At 37.7% G+C, this 23,960-nt stretch overlaps 1 protein-coding gene across 1 annotated transcript in view; it reads right to left on the reverse strand.

Annotated features, from left to right (window-relative positions):
- The window catches only part of pmfbp1 (polyamine modulated factor 1 binding protein 1), a gene marked incomplete at its 5' end in the record, with an annotated part of 175,765 nt that overhangs the window by 133,313 nt on the left and 18,492 nt on the right, over positions 1-23,960 (reverse strand). Inside the window, one exon of the mRNA XM_079838772.1 lies at positions 21,587-21,658. Within this exon, the coding sequence (XP_079694898.1) occupies positions 21,587-21,658 (72 nt within the window). The remainder of the gene's footprint in view (positions 1-21,586; positions 21,659-23,960) is intronic.

Here is a 23,960-nt window from a genome sequence, read left to right on the forward strand (position 1 = left end):
TCTGGTCTACTGTAGGCTACAGCAAACAAGCTTTTTACACAGAAAAAAGAATTCTTAAGGCCCTGAAACACTAAACTGAACTAGCAATGACTAAAGCCGACTGTGGGGTTGGTTCACGTTGCCTGGGTCTGGGCCAAACCATCAGAATGGTGTGTCAGGGCCTTAAAACCACTGCATGAAAAGAGTCTCTAAATCAAATATTTTTTATAAAAACAGTACAAAATAAAAACCCTGTCTGAACAAATACGTTCACAAAAAAATCTGAATATGTAATGAAATAAACAAAGAAATGTAATGGAATTAACAAAGGATAATTAACCAAACATTTTAGACTATCCCCAAACAATTTTTGCAAAGTTTTACAAATTGTAGGCAATAATAGAATTAAATAAAAAGGAGATGAAATGTGGAAAATGAAAAAGTTTGTTTTAAAAACACCAAAAACTGATATGCTCAAAATAAAAATATGGAATAAAAAAGAGCAGGGATTCACTTGCTCAAGAAACACAGAAACACAAGCAGATCTTTCAGCTCTGCAACTATTAACAAAAAGTGTCACTCCAAGATTCTTAACTATAACACGCTGCAAAAGAGGGGCATTTTGAGGTTTGAAATCCACCACTCACAATAGATGTAGGTGCAACCAATAAGGTTACCAATAAAAATAAGGCAACCAATAAAATAATCCTAATTTTACAGAAAAAAACGTCAGTTTTTTACAGTATTTTCTTGTAATTTTGAATTATGTTTAAAACAATGTAAAATTACAAACAATATCTAAATAAACAACTTGACTGTTATTTTAAGGATTATATCATTAATGACAAATTACAGTAATTCTCATTTTTTTATACAGGAACATCACTGTATTATTTTTCTGTTTTCATAAATAACAAATTCATGCAAAATTACAAACAATATCTGTAAATTAACAACTGTAATACAATATTTAGCTCATTATATAAAAGGTTTATGTTTATGTCCATACTAACAATTTAACATTATTCTTTGTCTTTTTAAAGTAAATCTTATTAGTTTTATATTTACACTGTAAGAATAAAAACCTTTAAAAAAACAGCAGCTACAGCTGCAAAACAAAAACCGTAAAATAAGTCAAATATCTTAAGTCAAATAAAGTTAAAAAACTTCACAGAAATTTACATTAAACGTTTTAGAGAAAACACTATTAGTTTACAGATTTTTCCTTATTTAAATTAAGATATTTTACTTTAATTTTCTGTTTTACAGTGAAGGTGTATTTTTACATTCAAACTGGTTTTACATTCAATTCTGGATACAAATATAACAAAATATATAGCAAACTAAATATCAAACAATAATTGTTTTTAAAGAGTACAAATCTGCACTGCTCTCCAGGTTGAAACTTTCAAGCCTCTGCCCACACCACAAAACACCATTTGACCAATTAATTAAATATAACAGCAAATAAAAATAAATATACACATTTTCTAACTGTTGTTTAAAACAAGTTTTTTTCTATATTTGCAAGGCTATTTGCTGTCTTTCCGTGTTCTTTTGAGCGTGATTGGTCAATCTGAACGTCATCCAGAAATCTGGCCAATGACAGTGCGCGCCTTCCGTTTGAATTATACACCCGTTGTCGTTGCTCGTGGCTCGCGGGGACGCGACGCGATCGCGGCGTCTAATCTTCAACAGGACGGCTTCTTCTGTCCATTAATGGCATTGCATGGATCATTTTAAACCTGTTAAAATCTTATTTTGGACGAATTTTGACTGTGGGATGTCGACTGAGAACGAAAAAACATGAATACGAACAGACTAAGGTTTCAATGGCGGACAGCAGACGGCAGAAGGTAACGTAAACCCCTTTATATTGTTTCTACTGCTCATCAAGATATAACGTTAGTGCATTAAAGTCATATGCTAATCGTGATTAACTTACATATTCTGTTTCTGTGTTTTGTTGTAATATTGTTAAGATAGGGCTGGGTGTTATGGCGATCTGATGATACTGACTATTGTTAGTGATTTTGCTGTAAACGTTAACATTACCGTTTTATATTGCGGAATGGGAATATAGCGTATATAACGCAGCACTGACTGTACTAAAACTTTTTGACATTTTGACAAGGAAACATGCATGAATGTAGAATAATGAACGGGACATGCATGTGTTAAAATAAGCCTCTCTCAGACAGCAGGCGATCCCGAAATCAATTATCTTTCTGTAAAATGCACACAATTATCTCAGAAACCTTGTCATGTGAGGTATTTACTTGATTTAAACAGTCAGTTATGTCTTAAGTAAAGTCAAACAGTTCAAGTTAACGTGGGGAAACCCGGATGCGTGTCATTCTGTGCATCCGTTCTTAAAGGGGCTGCAGCTTTGTCATAATTTTAATAAAACAAAAGAATAGAGAAGACCTTCTGCTTCTTTTAGAATCAAGTGATATTAATTAATTGAATATCATACAGTGAAGACTTTTAAAGCAGTATTATTCTGTAGCATTTTAATAAAATATCCATCAAAATATATATATATTGTGATATCGTTATTGTAAAATAAAATTTCTCATGTATATTTAATTATATGGTCATAATGCCCATCCCTACTGTCAGCTAGTTTTAAGATCAAGCTTGTCATAAAATGTAACAGAGTTTTGGAATGAGTAATCTGAGATCATGTACTGTTGTTCAGCAGAGAGGACAGGAAACCACCATACTTGGACTCTGAAGAATTATAGGCAAACCAGGATTTTGGATCTACTGTAAAGTTTTTGTATGGGCCTGGTGAGTATGTTTTGCAAGTCCATGTCCGTAAGTTGATAATTAATATTAATGTTTTATCAAACAAATTAATATTCATTTGTGTGTGTGCATGTTTCTTCCCCCCTCATGATCCAGAAGTTTTGGATCCATGATCCTGAAGAACTTTTACAGATGTTGACCCTGAATGTGTAAAAGGTAATCTTAAAAATGTTGTCATTATTTTAATATTCTCTGTTTTTTTCTGTAATGTAGACGCATGCGTTTTCTGTGAAGTTGCTTTGAAACAATATCAGGGTTTTTTCTACATTGAAATTTTTTGCCGGCCGCCAAAACAAATTTTTGTCCCGCCAAAGCCTTATTTGATCAGTTATTGTGATTTATGAGTGATGTAGAACAGATGACTGCTGCGCTTGAGTTAACTGAGTGACAGAGAGAATGACCAGTGAGCTCATCCCTCGCTCGCACTCTCTCTGTCTTCAAAATAAGCATTCTTAGCTTTCTAATGTTTCACATTTTACGTTAATCAAAATCAAAAGGTCGGAAGGCCGAATCCATGTTGCACGTGGCGCTATCAGACGATGTCTTCCTTTAATTACCGCTGGGTGTGAAATGCGCTCAAAAAACATTGACTGATTCTCTGACCAGCTGACATAAAGCATACTTTCAATAAACAGGAAACAAATCCTATCCGGTTATGAAGTGTTTTCTGTGTGTTGACAAATCTTTCGCGATGTTCTAACAGACGGGATTCACACACAACGCGTCTGCTAATGTCCGATTCGCAACCTAATGACTCCTTTGAACCGAATCATTTTAACGACTGGTTAGAACTGATCTGTCCAACACTGAACTAACGAATTAGTTTAATAATTTACTCAGAACAACACCTGAAATGAGAACACAAGTGTGCTTACCCACTTTAGCAAGAGTGGATAGTAAGAATTATTTTTAATTATCAACAGTCTTTCAGCTTATTTATGTGGACAATGTGTAGTAAAATAAAATAGCCTAAAATAATTTAGTTTAGACTGGAGTGAGGTGAACCCAGAACAAATTTGTTGTTAGCTAGCTGATTGTATATGGCAGAAAATTGTATATGGCAGAAAATTAGGCTATTTGTTCATTTTTTTAATACTATTTTTTTAATATTGATATGATTATATACCAAAACAATTATCAGTAAATAGTGTAAAAATGAGGAACAAAAACAAACATCAAGGTATCAAAATAAGCAAAAGTTACAAACTTTTTTTGAATTTATTTCAAATTTATTGTCAGTATTGCGCTTGCAGATCAAGTGGGTAGGGTATTTTTTTTTACCGTGCGTATGTGTGTGTATGGATGACCATGTCTGTCAGCCACCACCGAAGACCATTTTTGACCCAGGAAAAACCCTGAATATGTATTGTGAAAAGCGCTATACAAATACATTTTAATTGAATTGTTTTACTTACTTTTATTGGCATTAACTATATATTATTAATGTATTATTTGGCAGGTCGCAAGATGTATTTTATTTTGTGAGACTTTGCTGAGGAAGTATTCTTTGGCTCAGTCTGAAAAGGCCCAGAAAAGAAACACTATGAAGAACATCACACAGAACCGTCAGAGAAAGAGACGGGTAAGTTAAGAAACCGGTTAAGCTTTTTCCCTCCAGAATGTTACTATACTCCTCTCTGAGTTTTAGTGGTTCATTCACTGTCATGTTTTGCAGTTGCTGGAGACCAGGTCCAGGGTTGCACAAACCAACACAGAACCTGTGGAAGACCGCAACTATAGACCTGATGAAGATGAAGATGATGCTGTTGTTGATGGAAGGCCAGTGTGGATGGTTAGGCTAGCTACTACAAACCAGACTAGACTGACCCACACTACGTGTCACATCACCAGCCCATCATGCCAGTTTGAAAAAATGTTCAAAACTCAAACAACATTGTGTTAGAGTTGGTCACAATTCTTTTATAATTATAATTTTAATATTCAATTGTTCCATTTTATATTTTCTTTATTCCTATGTTTATATACTTATACTTTTATTGGTTCCCATATATAGAGTATTTACATATATTTTATATACACTTTTTAATTTATAGATTTCTTTGTCTCGTTTTATATTGTATACTTTGTATGTTTGTTCCTTTTTAGATGTCCATGTTGCTTTTGATCTCCACGTTTTGTATTGTTGTTCCTCTTACGTCGCCTTCCTTTAGAAACATTTTGTTCACTTATCTTTTCCCCCATTAATTTTAATGTATGTTTATAATGCTCTTTGTTCTTTTTATTTGGTTATATTGTTTACTTGGAATATTTATATGTATTTTAATATATTTTATATACACTTTTTTTGTCTTATAAATTTATTGTTCTCATTTTATATTGTTGTACATTTATTCTTTTCCTTTTTATGTTCACTGTGTATTTTATTCCTTTACATCTCTATCTTTTAAATGCATTTTGTTCATTTTTTTTCCCTTTTTGTTTCTTTACCAATTCATTTTAACGTATATTTATGTTCTTTGGACTGTTTATATTTTTACATTTGTTCCTTTACATTTTCATCCCTTTTAAATACATTTAGTTCACTTGTTTTTGTTTCACCATTGTTTTAATGTTCATTTATAATGCTGTTAAGAATGTTGTTGTTTTTTATACCTTTTTAATAAATATTTCAGACTTTCTCAAATTGTTTTGTGTGTATTTTTCTTTTGGGAGGGAGAGGGGATTAATTTTTATATATATATATATATATTATATATTAATGAGCAAAATCTGCATAGCTGGCCTATAACCAATCAAGTCCCTATGCTACAAAACCTAGCCCACCCTTAGCCTTAGAAGTAACCAATAAAGTCACTTGACTGGGTTTTCAATGCGCCCTGTCCTCCAATAGCAGTCTGGGTTTTGGGAGTGGTTTAAAAAAAAACAACCAATCCAGTTTGAGATGAAGGACCAATAGGGGATGGAAGGCAAAGCTGTTTAGAGGTGTGAAAATGTCTCCTGGGAAAAACTTGATGGGATTATTTGCCATGGCAACAAATGGCTGTAGCATGGGAGTATACGGCCACAACATACATCCGATTTGGTACCATTTCGGATGAATACGGACATATACGGATCCATGGAATTTGACCTATCCGGCCAGTATACTCCTGGATTCTTCCGAATTTCAGCAGTGTATACAGGAGTATCCTGGTCCGGATACACCTTTTTTCATGCAGTGATAGTCACATTGTATGTTCTGCACTGAATACTAATGTAGGGAACACTTTCAGAGTTTTTAAGTACATTTTATACATTGTCGGAAGAATGAACGTTTGAGAACAACTCATGGAACCAAAGGTCATGAAATTCATTCGGTTACAGTATTGATATAAAAATGGAACTTGTCGTGCTGGTTAAGCGAGTTAAGATGGCAGGTGGGAAAACAAGTATCTAATGCTAGAGAAGGAAACGTATTTAAAACAAGTCTATTTATACCGATCCACTTAAAAAAAAAAACATTCCCAATCCTTTCCTTTCAAGCTACACGCTCAAACCTGTTCAGGCGAGCCCTTGTGCTGCCCAGCATGACTCTGTTTCAACCATAACCCCATGCGGCTGCATTCAGTCCCACTCCATCTTTCAGAAACAGAGAGAGAGAGAAATTTATGAAGCCTCTGGTCCTCAGGTCTGTAGAGGTGTTTTATGGTAGGACCTGCAGGACCTATTAAGGCAGTGCGGATTTCTCCTATCCGAGGGCGGGTATCGATCGACAGCAGCACCAGGCCCGGGCCTGCCAGCCTAGTTAAAGCCCTGCATATGTGTGTGTGTGTGTGTGTGTGTGTGTGTGTGTGTGTGTGTGTGTGTGTGTGTGTGTGTGTGTGTGTGTGTGTGTGTGTGTGTGTGTGTGTGTGTGTGTGTGTGTGTGTGTGTGTGTGTGTGTGTGACCGTACGCAGTAGGAAATGAAAATGGGGTCTTGGTGTGTAATGATCTGTGTGTGAATAAAATGAGCAGACTGGAGAGACAAAAAGGAAGATAAATTAAATTATCCCTCTGTTCCTGCAGGAGCTGCACTGCAGCCACCCATGCTTAGCTGCTTCACAGAGGATCTGTTTGGGAGGAGGAAATGAAAGGAAGGCAGATGGGGAGAAAATAGTAAGGATGAGAGAAAGGAGTTGAGATGTGTTGAGACAGACACTTATCGGTAAGCTCTGTTACCAAACCTAGTGAGCTGACTTAGGCAACTCAAATGGAACTTCATAAGTGATCGATGTGGAATGACCGATGTTGTACACAAAGGGCATGGGAGACAGAAGCATGATAGTTTTTGGAGCAGAGCGATACACTTGTATGGCATTTAATTTAGAGAGGACACATCTGGCATGCTTCTATATGATCAACGTGAGCATGCTAAACAGAGAAAATGGCACGTGTACGTAAACATCCTTAAAAATATCTGGCTACACAATAGGTTTTTTTTATACTAGCCAAATGATGGCTAGTTGACCAAAGCTGCAGTCTTTTAATATTGCCGTTTATTCGTATTTATTATTGCAAATAACAGTAGTTATGTTGCCTTCATTACGTGCATGTCATATCTACCAGTTGGAGACTTTGAATTCTTAATTATATTCGAGTTGATGAGTTGGAAGCAAGTCGGAAGTATCGGTATTAAAGATGGCGGGAGGCATATACAGCAGAAAAATAATAATAATACGAATTTTCGAAAGATAATTGATTTTCAGGGCTGTGTTTGAAACATTTAAAAAATGGGAATTCTGTCATCATTTACTCACCGTCACGTAATTCAAAACCTGTTTTACTTTCTTTGGGAAATGTATCAGTGTTTTTTTGTCCATACAATGGAAATCAATGATCACCAAAACTGTTTGGTTACCAACAATCTTGAAAATGTCTTATTTTGTGTTTTCCGCAGTAGAAGAAAGTCGTTCCAGTTTGGAATGACATGAGGGTGAGTAAATGATGACAGAATTTTCATTTTTGGCTGAATTTTCCTTTTGAGGTTTTGTGTATGACAGAGCAAAAAGTTTAAAGTACTAATTTAAAGCAAATTACTCACTTTTTGTGGTGTGTTTTATGTAAATATTTAATTATTTGTTGGGTTATCATGTAATAGTGATTCATGTATTGTATATGCAGTATTCACTAAAAAAAGTTTACAAATGTTTTTAACACCTCAATGAGCAACATTGACCACTATTGTTAATTGCAGAGTTATTTCTCAATGCCAGTAATCTCAAAATTGCCTAATATATTATATATTAGCCTGTCACATACCATTGCACAATGTTATGGTAATACCATGGTATTTGGATATGCATCTTTGTATTCTTTAAAGTACTTGGACTACTATGTAATACTATGTAATTGGCATAGGTATGGTAATCAAATGATGTACATCAAAGCACCATATATTATCATCTGATCCTAACACTGTACCATGGTACCACCATATTTTGTACTGGCATTTTGGGTTCTACAACACTTCCAACAGAGCCTCAGAGCCAACAGCAGCTGGAACAAAGCAAATACATATATGAGGAGAGAGAGAGAGAGGAGGGGGGGCTTTTGGGGGCTAGTAGTGTGTGTGTGTGTGGGGGGGGGGGGTCCTAAGAGTGGTCCTGGTAGGTCCAGACCACACTGAACCCCACCCCCAGCTCCTCTCCATCCACCTGCTCTCATTAACGCACACCTCACACACCATTAAGACGTTTGCTGCAGAATTAATAGAAAGACAGATTAAAAATAAATTAAGAAAAATGCGTTGGAGAATGCCTGCACGCACTTCATAAATCACCCGGGCAAAGGCAGGCGCTGGCTCCCTATAATTAACTGCAGACTATTTATTTTATCCTGACGGTATAAATTAGAATTCAGACACACAGATTATATTAGGGGTGTCTGTCATGCGGAACTGCAGCGAGATGTGCGGAATATTTTAAGGATACAAAGAGGAGAGTGTAGAAGAGGAATGAGAAAGAAAAAAGGGGGATGGGATACATTTTCCTCTGCACTCTGCAAAGAAACACACTTTTAGTTTTTCAAAAATATACTACCAAAATAATTGCATATATATATATATATATATACATATATATATATATATATATATATATATATATATATATATATATATATATATATATATATATATATATATATATATATATATATATATATATATATATATATATATATATATATATATGTGTGTGTGTGTGTGTGTGTGTGTGTGTGTGTGTGTGTGTGTGTGTGTGTGTGTGTGTATGTATGCCCTGGAATCACAGAACTCTGACTTTTCAACCAATAACTGGCAGGTCAAAGATGTGCGTGTGAGGCAGGACTGCCTCCTCGTGGGCACCGTGCCCGTCTTGGCATTAAACTGGGCTCTGTGTGCCACGCAACCACTCTACATAGTTCGAAGTTACACAATAGACATACACACGTTCTATGTGTTACAAAATGCAAGTATGATAATATGCCTCCAGTTCTCTACCTACAAGATACAAACCCCTAAACTTAACCCTAAAGGTGTGGTCACATTTACCATAGCTCAGCGAATTTTCACGGGCGAAATCCAGTGGTTCCAGTAGGAATCGGGAGTTTTGCATAAGGGCGACAAGTTCCCCAAGCAGATATCGCTCATGTGAATACGCCGGGCTGATCAACAGAAAGCTGCTTCGTTTGAAAGTGCTTCATACTATTGACAATAGACAATGGACCTTTTATTGCAAGCAATATTTAACTGAAATGTTTGCCAATGTGATCATATCCTAACGCTTGCACATTTGCAGTTCAACACTAGACTAGTTAAACCCAGCCCGATCTGCCGTCTAATTGATTCCGCCCTGCAGCTCAGGCTGGAAACCTGTACATTTTTCTATCCTGCTTCAGTTACAACTTTGCGGGGACCAATCACAAACCGGCTTATCCAACTGGCACGCTATTGGCGGGTTTAACACGATGACGGATAGAGAAGCGATGGATCGTTGGTCTGATTGGTTGAAGGACTATCCAATTGCGTACAGAGTCATTTGAACTATGCCCGTTGATCACGCCTCTTGTGGTCTGATTGGTTGAAGGACTATCCAATTGCATACAGAGTCATTTGAACTATGCCCGTTGATCACGCCTCTTGTGGTCTGATTGGTTGAAGGACTATTCAATTTTGTACAGTCATTTGAACTATGCCCATTGATCACGCATCGTGTGGTCTGATTGGTTGAAGGACTATCCAATTTTGTACAGTCATTTGAACTATGCCCGTTGATCACGCCTCTTTTGGTCTGATTGGTTGAAGGACTATCCAATTTTGTACAGTCATTTGAACTATGCCTGTTGATCACGCCTCTTGTGGTCTGATTGGTTGAAGGACTATCCAATTTTGTACAGTCATTTGAACTATGCCCGTTGATCACGCCTCTTGTGGTCTGATTGGTTGAAGGACTATCCAATTGCGTACAGAATCGTTTGAACTATGCCCGTTGATCACGCCTCTTTTGGTCTGATTGGTTGAAGGACTATCCAATTGCGTACAGAATCGTTTGAACTATACCCGTTGATCACGCCTCTTGTGGTCTGATAGGTTGAAGGACTATCCAATAGCGTACAGAATCGTTTGAACTATGCCCGTTGATCACGCCTCTTGTGGTCTGATTGGTTGAAGGACTATCCAATAGCGTACAGAATCGTTTGAACTATACCCGTTGATCACGCCTCTTGTGGTCTGATTGGTTGAAGGACTATCCAATAGCGTACAGAATCGTTTGAACCATGCCTGTTGATCACGCCTCTTGTGCCGTAGAAAATACAGAGCAGACTCTCCAGACCAATGTTCAATCTTAAAAGATTAAGCTTGGTCTGGTGATAACCAGACAAGTCCAACACAGCAACATTGGCTAAACCAATGAAATATGGAGGAAGTGTTTGGAGGAAGTGTTTGAAAACATTCATTATTTTTGCGATTAAGTTTGGTGACGATAGTCCATTATGGTGGTGCAGTAAAAAAGCAGCATTTGGCTAATTTTATTGTCTTTCAGCTATAATAAAAGTGTAAGTACTATGCTTGTTACATTTTGATTTTCATGGAATTTTAGTGTCTATTTCCTTGTTTTGCATTAGTTAATTTTCCCTGAGTTTCTGTAGTAACTGATTGTTTCTATGGTTACTGATTATGTTCACCTGTGTCTTGTTTGGTTGTTAATTTGCTCTAGTACTGTATATATTGCCCTGTGTTTCTATCTTGAGTTGTCTTTATTTATTAAAACTGCTGTAAAAGATTCTCTACTCAACTCTCCTTTCATCATCCTTACTGCACTGTGACAATGCTAAGCACTGTTTTCTTTAATGTATCCTGAAGACCAGAAGAAACCACAGCGCAAGAACCACAGTGCTCAAAACTCATAAGGATAAATTTTGTAGTAGACGTCAATGGATCAAAATGAGCATAAATCCAAATAATCACACAACAGAATGGGCTACTTACAAACAGTAGAAAACAAACAAATAAAAATATATGTTGTTCAGGAGGTCAAAAATGAGGCATCATGGGAATAAAACCAGATGTGACAAAATCATATAATAGATAACTAACACTAAAAACGTTTTTCAGCTAGATGCCAAGGCAGCATTGCTCACTCTCATTTAGTTTAAACTTGATGTACTAGAACAACTAAAACTGTGTCTATGTCCGAAATTGCCCTCTATAGGCCTACCCTCAATCACTATTCCCTAGATTAGTTCAATAATATAGTTCACTTGAGGGATTGAATGAGTGAATTCGGACACAGAGTGTGCCGGAAGGGCTGCCGCTTTTGAATAGTTTCAGTTTGTTGTTTAATAATTTTTTGAAACTTAGCAAACTCGCAGCTCCAGTATAATGAAAACATTTATTGTGAACTCTGTCATGGAAACTAAGTATAAACCTTAATGAAACCATTGAATTATCAATTATGGGAATTTATACCTGTAAGATATTACCCTGTACCAAGATTGGACCATTCATTTTGGAAAATGAACGAATGGATGATTGACGTGGGAATTCATTCAGCACAACCCTCACAGAGCATTATGGATATTTTCTAGCCGCTGAGCGTACATTGGTAGTACACTCATTAGTAGTAGTAGTGCATTGTGGGATTAAATGAGTGCACTCAATAAAATCCACTATGATTTCGGACACCACTACAAATGGCTGTCTCCTCAAATAGTGCCCTATTTATGGGTATAGGGGTGATTTCAGACACTGCCTGAAACTGAAACTAAAAATTAATAAAAACTATACAGACATATTTAAAATAAAAACTAAATTTTTGTTAGTTTAGTATTTTTGTCATTATTAGTTAACTATATTCTGGAATATAAAAATAAAAACGATTTCAAAATATTAATAAAAACTCTCTTTAGTATCTCAATAATACAAAAATGACACTGGTAGCATTCGATAAAAGCTATTTTGTTATATCAATCGCTTGATTTAAATGTATGCAGAATCCCGCTGGGTAGCTACGCCCATTGTGAAATCGAATTGGTCCATAATCCCTCTCCACATCTGAATATTAAAAACTAATGGCCATATTGCTAAACAGGGCAAATTAGCATGAGAGAGCAATTCCAAAAAAGCTCAGATGGGAGTGGAAAGTTCTGTGTGTGATCTACTGACATCACACAAATTAAAGAACACAGACACAGCCTGATCATTTCCATAATGACCAACACAATCTACCAAGAGCAGCACAAATTAGAGTCTGATTTAAGACGTGTTTTTTGAGGGGCGGTAAATAATGGCGCAAATACCAGTAAATTGACTACCGCAAACCTCAGTAAACCACCTCGCATGATTCATTTAAATACGTCTGAAAGGGAAATTCCTACAAATGCATATGCAATAAGGTCAGCCGCAAAAATAACCCTGTCCACTCATTTTCAGCAACTGCGTGTCTTTAGTAAATTCTGACATTAGTTTTTTAACGCCAAAAGAAGGTTTGCGCTGACGCAAGCTGTTAGCAAATCTGGCCCAATATATGTTCTGAATGGCTATGATTTGCATTTTCGCTTTCGGTGTGGACAAACTTGCAGCTGGAAACCTTCCCGTTTTGATGATTCTGAGCAGGCACAGTCGATCAGCAGGTCAGAGTCACATCCTCTAGTACGGAAGCCACAAATACCCTTGACAACCCTGTGTTGTAACCCATTAAAAGGCCCTTTCTCTGTTTATGGATGTTTGTGTGCCTCAAAGATACTTTCGTCCTCGTTCGCTGCCGTAAACGCGCAAAGAGGAAAGGATCCTTCTCAGGAAGCACGACACGTCCGCAGTGGCCTCTTCATGAAAGAGAAGTGAAGACACAGGCTCCTGTCCTCCTCGTTCACATTCCCCCGCTCTGCCCGTCAGTCCACTGAAGACAGGCATCTTAAAACAAACCCCACCGCTCTCATAATCAATGACAAAAACAGACGCACCAGACCAAAGGCTTTTTACTCGCACATTTTCTTCTAAGGACACAAAAAAAGTATTTTTTCTCCATCTTTATCATTGGTCGAGGCCTTATGGAGAAGATAATGCATTTGGACCCTGTCGCGTCACAGCCCTCACAAAGCTCAGCGGCAATTTCAGGCTTCCATCCCATTTCTGTATTTAGTCCCTTTAGTCCTGCACCACAGAGACTTTGTTTTGCTTGATACGGGGTGTACAAATACACAAGCAAGCCAAAAACTGACAAACACACTCACAATGTAGTAATAAAAAGGAACGCACTGCAAAAAAACAAGCTCATTTCTCCAGACTCCAATGCAGATGGTCGTTCTCCTCTCCCTCCTCCAAGCCAGGAGAGAGTAAATCAGTCTGGAGGAAATAAATACACACTTATTACATTCTACGTGCTGCATACATTCACCTCCATAATGTATTGCAGCGCTCGGTGTGGTGCATGCTGGGGTGAAAAATGAGAATGCAGAAGCACTGCAAAAAGAAAGGATGTAGTGAGACAGAGCTTGGTTGCTACTACGGTAATGAAGTGAGACTTCACCATGGTAATGAGGGACTATAGATGTGAACATTGAAAAAATGGACGTGATTTTCTTTTTCGGACCTTAAAAAAAGGAATTTCTAAAGGGCTTAAAATGTACATGATTTGGGTTTGTTTAGATATTGATGTCCCTATACAATACTCATTAATTCTATATACACATATTTGTATTGTTTTAAATATATAGTTCACTCAAAAATGAAAATTCTCTCATCATTTACTCACTCTCAAGTTGTTCCAAACCTGTATGAATTTATTTCTTCCGGTAAAGATATTTTGAAGAATCCAACCAAATAGTTGATGGACCCCACTGACTTCCATACTATGGAAGTCAAAGGGGCCCAAAAATGTATGGGTGAACTATCCCATTAACTGTTACCACTCGCTCACCACAGTTGGTTGACTGCCTGCACGCTATTGGTCAAACTATATTTCAATCATTATATAATCTGCAAATATGCCCATATTAACATTATAGCATTCAAATTGTCGGGTCCCAGAATTTGACCCATTCACCAAAATGAAAATGCCTCACTCAAGCTAACTAAAAATTGCAACACAGGTTCAGGTAGAGTAGCGAATGGCTGTCTCCATCTACACTGCCCAAACGATGAGGTAAATTCATGAAAAAATACACAAGAATTCCTGAGCTTTCATCCCGGTGCGTCTTAGTGGCCAAAAAATAGATTCATTTTTTTCATTTAGAAATCATTTAGGCCCAATCCCAATTCTATTTTATACCCCTTCGCCTTCCACTACCCCTACCTGTTCCCCTTGCCCCTTGAAACAGAGTGGCAAGGCGTAGGGGTGAAAATATTCCCCTAAGAAATGGGACATCTATACCATTACACGTCATCACATGTCATCATATCCTGTTTCTTTTATTAGTGTCCTGTGACATTTAACCAGTATGAACAGCAATAAAGTGCGTAGGCTATTTCAGGCGCGAGCACGTTTAACAAATTACTCACTCCCAACAGAGTTTTGCGCTATATTTGGACTTAATAAAACGGCGCTCGTTTTCAGTTCAAAAACGTATTAGCCTTAGAGTTTCCGATACATAACATACAAGACTAGTGAAGGCGCTCGTTTTCAATCGGGCCAAACTGTTCTCTTTGTTTATTTGTTGCTGATCTGAGCCGGCCGGTATGGATATGGTTTCGTTATCTAATGTGGTGCTGCGATAATGTTCATACGTTATACGTCAAGTCAGTCGTTGCCTTGGTAACGCAAGAGTTTACAGACGATACGTTATGTAAATATCGACTGGGTTATGAAGGATGACCAGATATATATTTTACATCATTCAAATAGTGCGTTTAGCAAGCTACGGAGTGTGGTCCTGAAAAATCTATGTTTGAAGGGCTATCTGGCCCTTCCCCTTATCCCTACCACTCCAGCCAAAATAGAATCGAGACACCCCTACCCCTTCACGTGAACGCGCAAATCGAAAGGGTAAGGGAGAGGAAAGGGCTAAGGGGTAGAAATGGGATTGGGCCTTAGAAGCACAAAACATTAGCCAAGTTTGTCAGCTTTTTTTTATATATATATATATATATAAATGTATAAATAGAAATTATTGTTAATTTATGCATATGCCAATACATTGTATATGCCTAGTTTAATGATTGCTAATGCATCAAACAACGTATTAACTAATGCAAACCATTTTATTTCAGTTTCCACTTTTTTAAAAGTACAACAATGGTCGTCCCCTTTTATTCATTTTCATACAGTCTGGCTATCTTTCACTGTGAATAGTATACTTGATAAAGAAGCTGTGATTCTCAGAGTGCCAAGTTCCACCATCGCAACCACATAAGCTACACAGCTTACACGCAAGCCCATCATCACACATCTGTCACGCAACAGTCAAACCCCCTGCACAGCGTCCCGGCAGTTCTGTCCACAACCAGTAGGTGTCTCTCTTTCACTGTGCATGGCCCTCATCTCCTCGTCTCCCGCCCACCGCCGGCCCCCTCCCCTCCCTCAAAAACCCTATCTCCACATAATATATACACCATCATTTGAAAATGGCAGCTTTTTGAAAATTCACCTTGATTATCAGACATTAAAAGTGACTTGAGCAGCGCTGAGTGTCTGGCTGGGGAGATGGCTGCAGACAGCCGAACAATGCGGCGGGCGCGGCATTAACGCCTCGCTGGGCCATGCAGCCGCGCAAGGGAGAGGCAGCCCTTTGTTCTCTCCCTCATCCAATTATTTTTAACGTGCGCCTCTTTCACAACAACAAGAGAGAATTTAATTTTAATGCACCCTGTAAGAAAAAAGCCCCCCAAAATACATCTATTCTTAAAAGGAGGAGGAAAGAATCCGGACAAGGGGTAAGAATTAATCAGGGAGCGTGCATGAGGCTAGTGCAGGCATTGCAATGTCTGCAACTGTAACCCTTACAAAAACCGGATGCATGCAATCATTCTCCTCTAAATCGAGAAATGAGGCGCACGGCAACATGCTGTGAGGGCAAGAACACGCGTGTCGCATTCACGGAGCAAAAACAAACAACAAAAATACCGGATAAAATGGGTTTGAGAATAAAAAAAAACCCAGGGACTCTTGCAGGAAGGTATGCGCCCAAATATTTTTCTAATTGGACGAGCACTTTATCTTGCTGTCAGTGAGGTTATAAAAATGCGCACAGTTCCCAGAAGGAGAGAAGCAGCTCTATAGCCGGCCCTTTATTACTGCACGCTAGTGTCTGATATATGCTCCTGCCTTAACCTTTCATCTGAGCCCAACACACACACACACACACCCTAGTGAGTCTTTTATGCAGAAATGCACTGAAATTCCGTGTTGTTGTGAACGTTACAGGGGATTGTGGTGATTATATACTGGAAGTGCAGCAAAAAGGCATTTAGTAAATCATACGTTACATTAATATACCGTAGCTGTCTGGATGCAGTCACGTACGTGCATGCACGCACACCTCAGAAACACGATTCAACCTGACAGAAAAAGCAAATTACAATCCGGCGTGTTCTGCGCAGGGCTGTTGCCATCTTAGCTGCACTACGGCCAATTTTCTCAGCAGTATGAAATGATTGTTTTTTTCTTATCAGCGTCGAGGCAGCATCTACAGCAGTGAGAATTTAAAATGAAAAGCCCTTAGTTTTTGTCCCCGGGAACACAAAATAGACAAACACCCGAACGTGCGCACGCACACACACACACTCGCGCGTGCGTGCAAAATTAGATCTTCAGTTCTAGGCTAGACAACTAACTGTTTGTGTATAAGCCTCGCTCTGCGGCACAGCAAAAGCAATTCTCTGGAGATGCTGAAATTAAAGGGCAGAATCCAGCCTGTTTATGGTTGGCACTCCGCTCTCCTCTCAATCAAATGTTTTATTAGCAATCATTCGGCACTCTCCGGGCCCTAACACTCCTCCGCCAGAGGAAGGAGGGGGACGAGGGAGGGAGCGAGAGGGGTTTCAGGATGGTGTGCTGGTACCCGCTGACCCCCACTTCCCCAGCTGCCTACAGATGCTGGACTGCACACAGCTGATTACTCCCACCTGGAGCCAGAGTCACCATTAACCTCCATGAGGGCTCAAGCGGCCAGCCGTCCCTACAGCTTCCCCAAGAGGACGGAGGGTTACGGAGACCCGACCAGAGAGACGCAATGAATAGAGAGAAGAATAAGAAGAAAGAAACAGAATTTCGGGGAGTCGCAAGGCAGTTTGAACTCATGTGCAGGTTAAATTCTGGCGTCACGTTGGTTTATGTTTTCATGTCTTTTATTTTGTAGTTTTCATAGTCATGGTTCCTGTTTGTCATGTGATTCCCTTATCCCGTCATGTGATCATGTCATCATGGAAACATCGAGGCTATATATACACAAAGACTAATGACTTGAACACAATGAACCAATAAACCAATAAGAACGTGACACATGAACCAAGGGAACCAATCAGAACATTACACAATGAACTCGGGAAGCACATGACAGGATAAAGGGAACCGCATGACCAACAGGAACCATGACTATGAAAACTATAAAATAAGACATGAAAACATAAACGTGAACCAAAACCATCATGACATCTGGCCATACTTCCACCCGGAATGCTACCACATTTGGAACACAGAATTTTTTGAGCCAATCACCTGAGCTCCAAATGTCTCTAAATGTCTCCTACTTAAACTATGCACTCTTTTTGTAAAGAAAAAGTACATACTTTTGAGTGTATCCGTTTTGCAACATACTACCACAACATAGTCGCATCCTGGCACCGTAAACTGGCCTGGCCTTGGAGACCATGCTTCTTGGAGGCCAGGCTATTGCATTAAAATGTAATGGCCAAATGCATCTTTGTATCTTGCAGCTCAAATAAATATTATCGATTATAGTAACACTTTATTTCGATGGCCCACTTTAGACAATCTACTAACTCTAAGTAACTTTGCAACTACAGTGCATGTAAACTAGCAGTCCTTAGAGTATTAGTAGACTGTCTGCTTAATATCTGCTAACACTTTATTTTAATGCTCCCTCAACAGACATTCTACTGATGATAAGTAACTTTGTAAGTACAGGCAGGGCTCCAGACTAACATTTGAGAGCAGTAAGTTCTACAGATGGTGGCACCAGCGCCTGATTTGGTAGCACTGGGGGTGGGTTGTGTAATCATAAAGGCAATTTAATCATTAAATTACTACTGTTTTGAATTAATAAGTGCAGTTACTAACAATATTATGTTTATTTCTTAGAAATTCACATTTGACGATAAAGCACTGAGCTTGAGTTGAGATGAACTTTTATTACCAACAGTAACATGAAAATATATATATAAAAAAGTTTATAGGGAAAAAATTGAATATTCTTAAATGTACCATTGTTCTTCTAATCTATATTATCACACTGAACCGACCGACAGCTTGAGTGATTATAAAAGGAGTTCTCTTTACTTGCTTTCTGTGTAATTCAGTCACAATTTGAAGAAATGTTTTTATGAGACTTTGTTACGTCCTACTTTTTTCATATATTAGGGAGTGGAAACAGCTAGTACGTCAATAAGTGCTGCCATCTACTGGTTATAGTGGTGATTTGTGTCTTTTAAAAAAATTATGTTTGTTTGTCACAAAGTTTTAGCTTTCCTACATCTTTAAACTTTTAATTTTACAAATCATCACATTAAAATAACATTAAAATTGGAAAATATTTAGAGCTTTGAAGTGCTGGAAAAAGTGGGAAGCATTTGCTTGAATTTCACTCTTAAAAGGTTGTACGAACCCTGAGATGAATGATTAAAAAAAAAAAACAACAACAACATTTGACTATTTCTGCCACAATACCATGGTTACAGTTAGCATGAATGTTGATGATTTGAGCATTTAAAAGCCTGGAAAAAGTGTGAAGCATTTAAAAGCCCTTGAAAAGTGCTTGAATTTCACTCTTAAAAGGTTGTACGAACCCTGAGATGAATGATTTAAAAAAAACAACAACAACATTTGACTATTTCTGCCACAATACCATGGTTACAGTTAGCATGAATGTTGATGATTTGAGCATTTAAAAGCCTGGAAAAAGTGTGAAGCATTTAAAAGCCCTTGAAAAGGGCTTGAATTTCACTCTTAAAAGGTTGTACGAACCCTGAGATGAATGATTAAAAAAAACAAAAAAAAAAAACATTTGACTATTTCTGCTACAATACCATGGTTACAGTTAGCATGAATGCTGGTGATTTGTGCATTAAAAAGCCTTCGTTGTTCATTCATGGCACAATGTTTCTCATGGTTTCTACGTCAATGCTGTTTGATCTGATATCTAAAACAGAGAATTCTGTTTAGAATTGAATTGAAATACTTTCCACTAGATCTCATTGCAATGCTGTTAATTCTTGCCAGCACTGTGTAGTAACGATCACATGCTCGAGATCGGCCCGCAAGCTGTGCTGTCTATTATTGTGCTGAGCTGATAAACCATCTGGGCAGTGCAGCTCAAACGAGTAGTGCGGTTTGTTTCACATTTGTTTTGTTTGCCGTTTAATGTTTCTCATATGCAACATAAAAGGAAGCTCTTATCATTTGGGCAATGTGGTGGTCACACCACACCACACCACACTTAACTTAACAAAGTTTAGGTTACAAAATGTGACCATTTGGTCACAGTCTGGAGCCCTGACATGTCAACTTACTCAACTAACCCTAACAGTCTACTAAAGTCAATATACTACAGTCACTACAGTATAAATACTCTACTGAGAGTTAGTTAACATGTAGTTGCGAAGTTAGTAGAATGCCTAAAGTGGACCATCGAAATAAAGTGTAACCTCATTTTTATCTACTTAACTGCCAGTCTTGCACATTTGCAATGTTTGTAGTTGAACCGAATTCTCAACCAAACCGCAATGGGTTGTAGGCAATATTAACTGTTAGAGTGTGTTTGGATCTGCACTTCAAATTTTCATCAGAAATAGTGGACCACCTGCGTACCTTTAGGATACTCTTTTCAACATACTATGATTTGGGACACACTGATTCTAATTTTCGAATACTTTTCAGGGTGGATAGTTTGCGAATTGTGACACAGCAATGGGTGTCATGACTTCGCTGATGGCTATTAGCATCACAAGAATGAGCACTGTACCAAACACTTCACTAGCGACTATTCTGAGCTGTGACGAGAAAGGCATCAGACAAGAAATAATATAAGGCCATTTCACACTTTTAAGAGCCCCCAAAAAGAACTGAGCACTGATAAAACTTTTACTTATACAATATATGTGAGGATGATTTTTTATTTATTTTCAGAATACACAGCTGAATGGCAATAAATGGGTTAATATGCTTCTTGGGACCAGAAGGTTGGGCAAGGCTAACCAGCTAACCCTAAAATACTCAATGGAAAAAGAGTTAAAAGAGCCAATCACTTCAGCCATCTTTTGCTCTAGTGTAGGGATTCCCAAACTTGAACCACATCCTGAGGTTTTAAGTTAATATTTCAATAATTTGACAACACATTACAATGTTCATGGTTCTCCGATGTTAGTTAATCATCATGTTTTTTTTTATATATTTTAATTGTGATGATTTTTTTGTGATTTAAATTATGTACACATTGAGTTGTTACAAAACTAGAAACCACCTGAAGTTCCCACACAAACACCCAGGGGTTCTGAACCTCAGTTTGGGAAACCCTGCATACTCTATGCATTCACTGGACCTGTTTTAAGCAATATTATTGGTGATTTGAAAAATAGTGCAGTCCAAAATTCGGAGAATTTTAATCCTATTAAACCCTATTAGCCCTATTTATTTACCGTTATTTATTATTGCTTTATTTTTCATGACATCATTTAATTAAATGTAATATTTAATTTAATTTCACATCAATTCTATTTCATGTAAAAAAAGAAGAAGTTGTTTTTATGGTTTTTAATAGCAGCACCACACAAGCTACATAAACATCACAAGTTCTGTGAAAACTCAAATCATGTTGTCCAACATGACTTGTAAATGATCCAAAAAGCATTTTCTTACTTTTATTAAAGCAAGAACATCTGGCATCTGTATAAAGGAGTTTTTTTGCTTACATTTGATTAAACTGTATTACTATTATTGAAATATAAGCTTTGCTAACTTGTCTAGATACTAAATAGCTGATTGAGGGCCTTGCCAAAACCATACGACTTGCCTTAAGGGACCCCATCTGTCTTATGATAGCCTTTCAATATTAAAGAGGGAAAGGTCCAAAAAAGAGAGATGTGTCAGTTATGTTGACATGGTAACACCGGGAGGTGTGGTACAGGCCGGAGAGCAGAAGTGAGTGTGGGGTAGCAAAGACAGTTACCTTCTGACAGACTGAACTACGCTGAGATTTCAGCCTGGACACTTCTTCCTCCAGCCGCTGTAGCTGCTCAGCCTGTGAACACACATACACAAAGATCATGAAATTCACATCACAAATGTTTACCATCAAACACAGAAATGTTTTGAGAAGGAGACAATAACCAGAGCAAAGATGGTAGCTCAGAACAAACAAAGCAGTGAGAAAATGGCTGCACTGTTCTGTCATAATGAGAAGTGGAGGTGTGTGTGTGTGCGTGCGTGTGTGTGTGTCATGTTCCCCTGCTCTGCTCTCATCACATCTGCTGTCAGTAATCTGTTCCTGAGCCAGCAGTGCTGGGATTAAGTGCAGGCTGCAGATAAAGGATGTATGCGTCATTAAAACACACAAGACAGACACGTACACACTCACAGAGCCACCGGTGAGTAATAATGCGGCCACAGTTTCAATCACAAACACAGCCTTATTTCTATGTGAAAATCATGGCCGTTCAGAGTGTGGAAGTGTGTGATCTGTGAGAAGAGAGGCTTGTGCTGGGGGCTTATTTTAACCTCAGATGTGAAGTTCTTTCAAAAAGCAAAACTGTCCAGCTGTGCATTGGAGAAATAATACCTTCTAAAAGGGATAGATCACCCAAAAATTACAATTCTCGCCAACACTTTATTTACAGTGTCCTTGTTACATGTTACATGTACTTGCTATGGTAATAACAGTAAACCATAATCCTAACCCTATAGTAAATACATGTAGTTAATTAATATTACTCACGTATTTAAATGTATAATTACACTGACACCTTAAAGTAAAGTGTAACAAAATTATCTTATTTACTCACCTAATGTATTTCTAAACTATTTCTTTCTTTCCAAATAAAAATGATAAAAAGCCATATAAAGTAGTCCATGTGACTTATATGCTATAAAATAAAGTCATATAATAGATTTGTGTGAGGAATAGATCAAAATACATTATCTTTCACTCTGTTGAGAAAAAAAATATATATATATATTAATTTTTTGAAGAAAGAGATTTGAGTATGATGATGGACTAGGAATTTTGATCTGTACCTCACATCAAGCTATTTTATGGCTTCAGAACATTTGGAATATAGAGTAAAAGACCACTTATGGTACTTTTAAGTGCATTTTAGACATTTTTCCAAGCTTGACAATCTAATCTCATGGTGTGATTTCATAGTTTGGAAAATATTGTTAAAAAACAATCTTCATTTTATGTTCCACACATTAAATAAAGCCATTTAAGTTTTGGGACATCACAAGAAATAATGAACACATTTTCATTTTGGGGTGAGTTGTGCCTTTAAGGAAACAACAATGTCCATGTGTATACATTTTAGGTCTGATTATTTGCAGGAAATGCTGAAAAATAGAGGAAATTTGATTAAAGCACCAGATCATGAACAAAAGATAATAGTCACAGAGAATAAGAACATAGCACACATGAACTCATTGATATTCTGAGAAAGAGATCAAAAACTTTCTGCCATGCACAGTTCCATTTAATACAAAATTCAGCCTGTCTGAGAAAAAACTAGACAAAAAACTGAAGATCTGAAAACTGAGAGAAAAATTAACAGGTAAATAAGAACAACATAAAGAACAATAAAAATACATTTATATTGTTTTATCTATTGCCCTGTAAATATTAATGTACCAAACATTTTTTCTACAAAATTCGACTTTATTGTCAAAGTAGTGTAACGGAGGTCGGGTAGTAAAGGCCCCGATATACACTATATTGCCAAAAGTATTGGGACACCCCTCCAAATCATTGAATTCAGGTGTTCCAATCACTTCCATGGCCACAGGTGTATAAAATCAAGCACCTAGGCATGCAGACATTTCTACAAACATTTGTGAAAGAATGGGTCGCTCTCAGGAGCTCAGAGAATTCAAGTGTGGTACTGTGATAGGTTACCACCTGCAATAAGTCCATTCGTGAAATTTCCTCACTAATAAATATTCCACTGTCAACTGTTGGTGGTATTATAACAAAGTGGAAGCAATTGGGAACAACAGCAACTCAGCCATGAAGTGGTAAGCCACGTAAATTCATAGCGGGGTCAGCGCATGCTGAGGCGCACAGTGCGCCAAAGTCACCAACTATTGCAGAGTCAGTAGCTACAGACCTCCAAACTTCGTATGGCCTTCAGATTAGCTCAAGAACAGTGCGTAGAGAGCTTCATGGAACGGGTTTCCATTGCCAATCAACTGCATCCAAGTCTAGAAATGCCCTTCTAGAAGAATGGTCAAAAATTCCCATAAACACACTCCTAAACCTTGTGGAAAGCCTTCCCAGAAGAGCTGAAGCTGTTATTGCTGCAAATGGTGAGCCAACTCCAAATTAAACCCTACGG

This window comes from Gobio gobio (assembly GCF_949357685.1).
Source record: "Gobio gobio genome assembly, chromosome: 2".
Lineage (NCBI taxonomy): Eukaryota > Metazoa > Chordata > Actinopteri > Cypriniformes > Gobionidae > Gobio > Gobio gobio.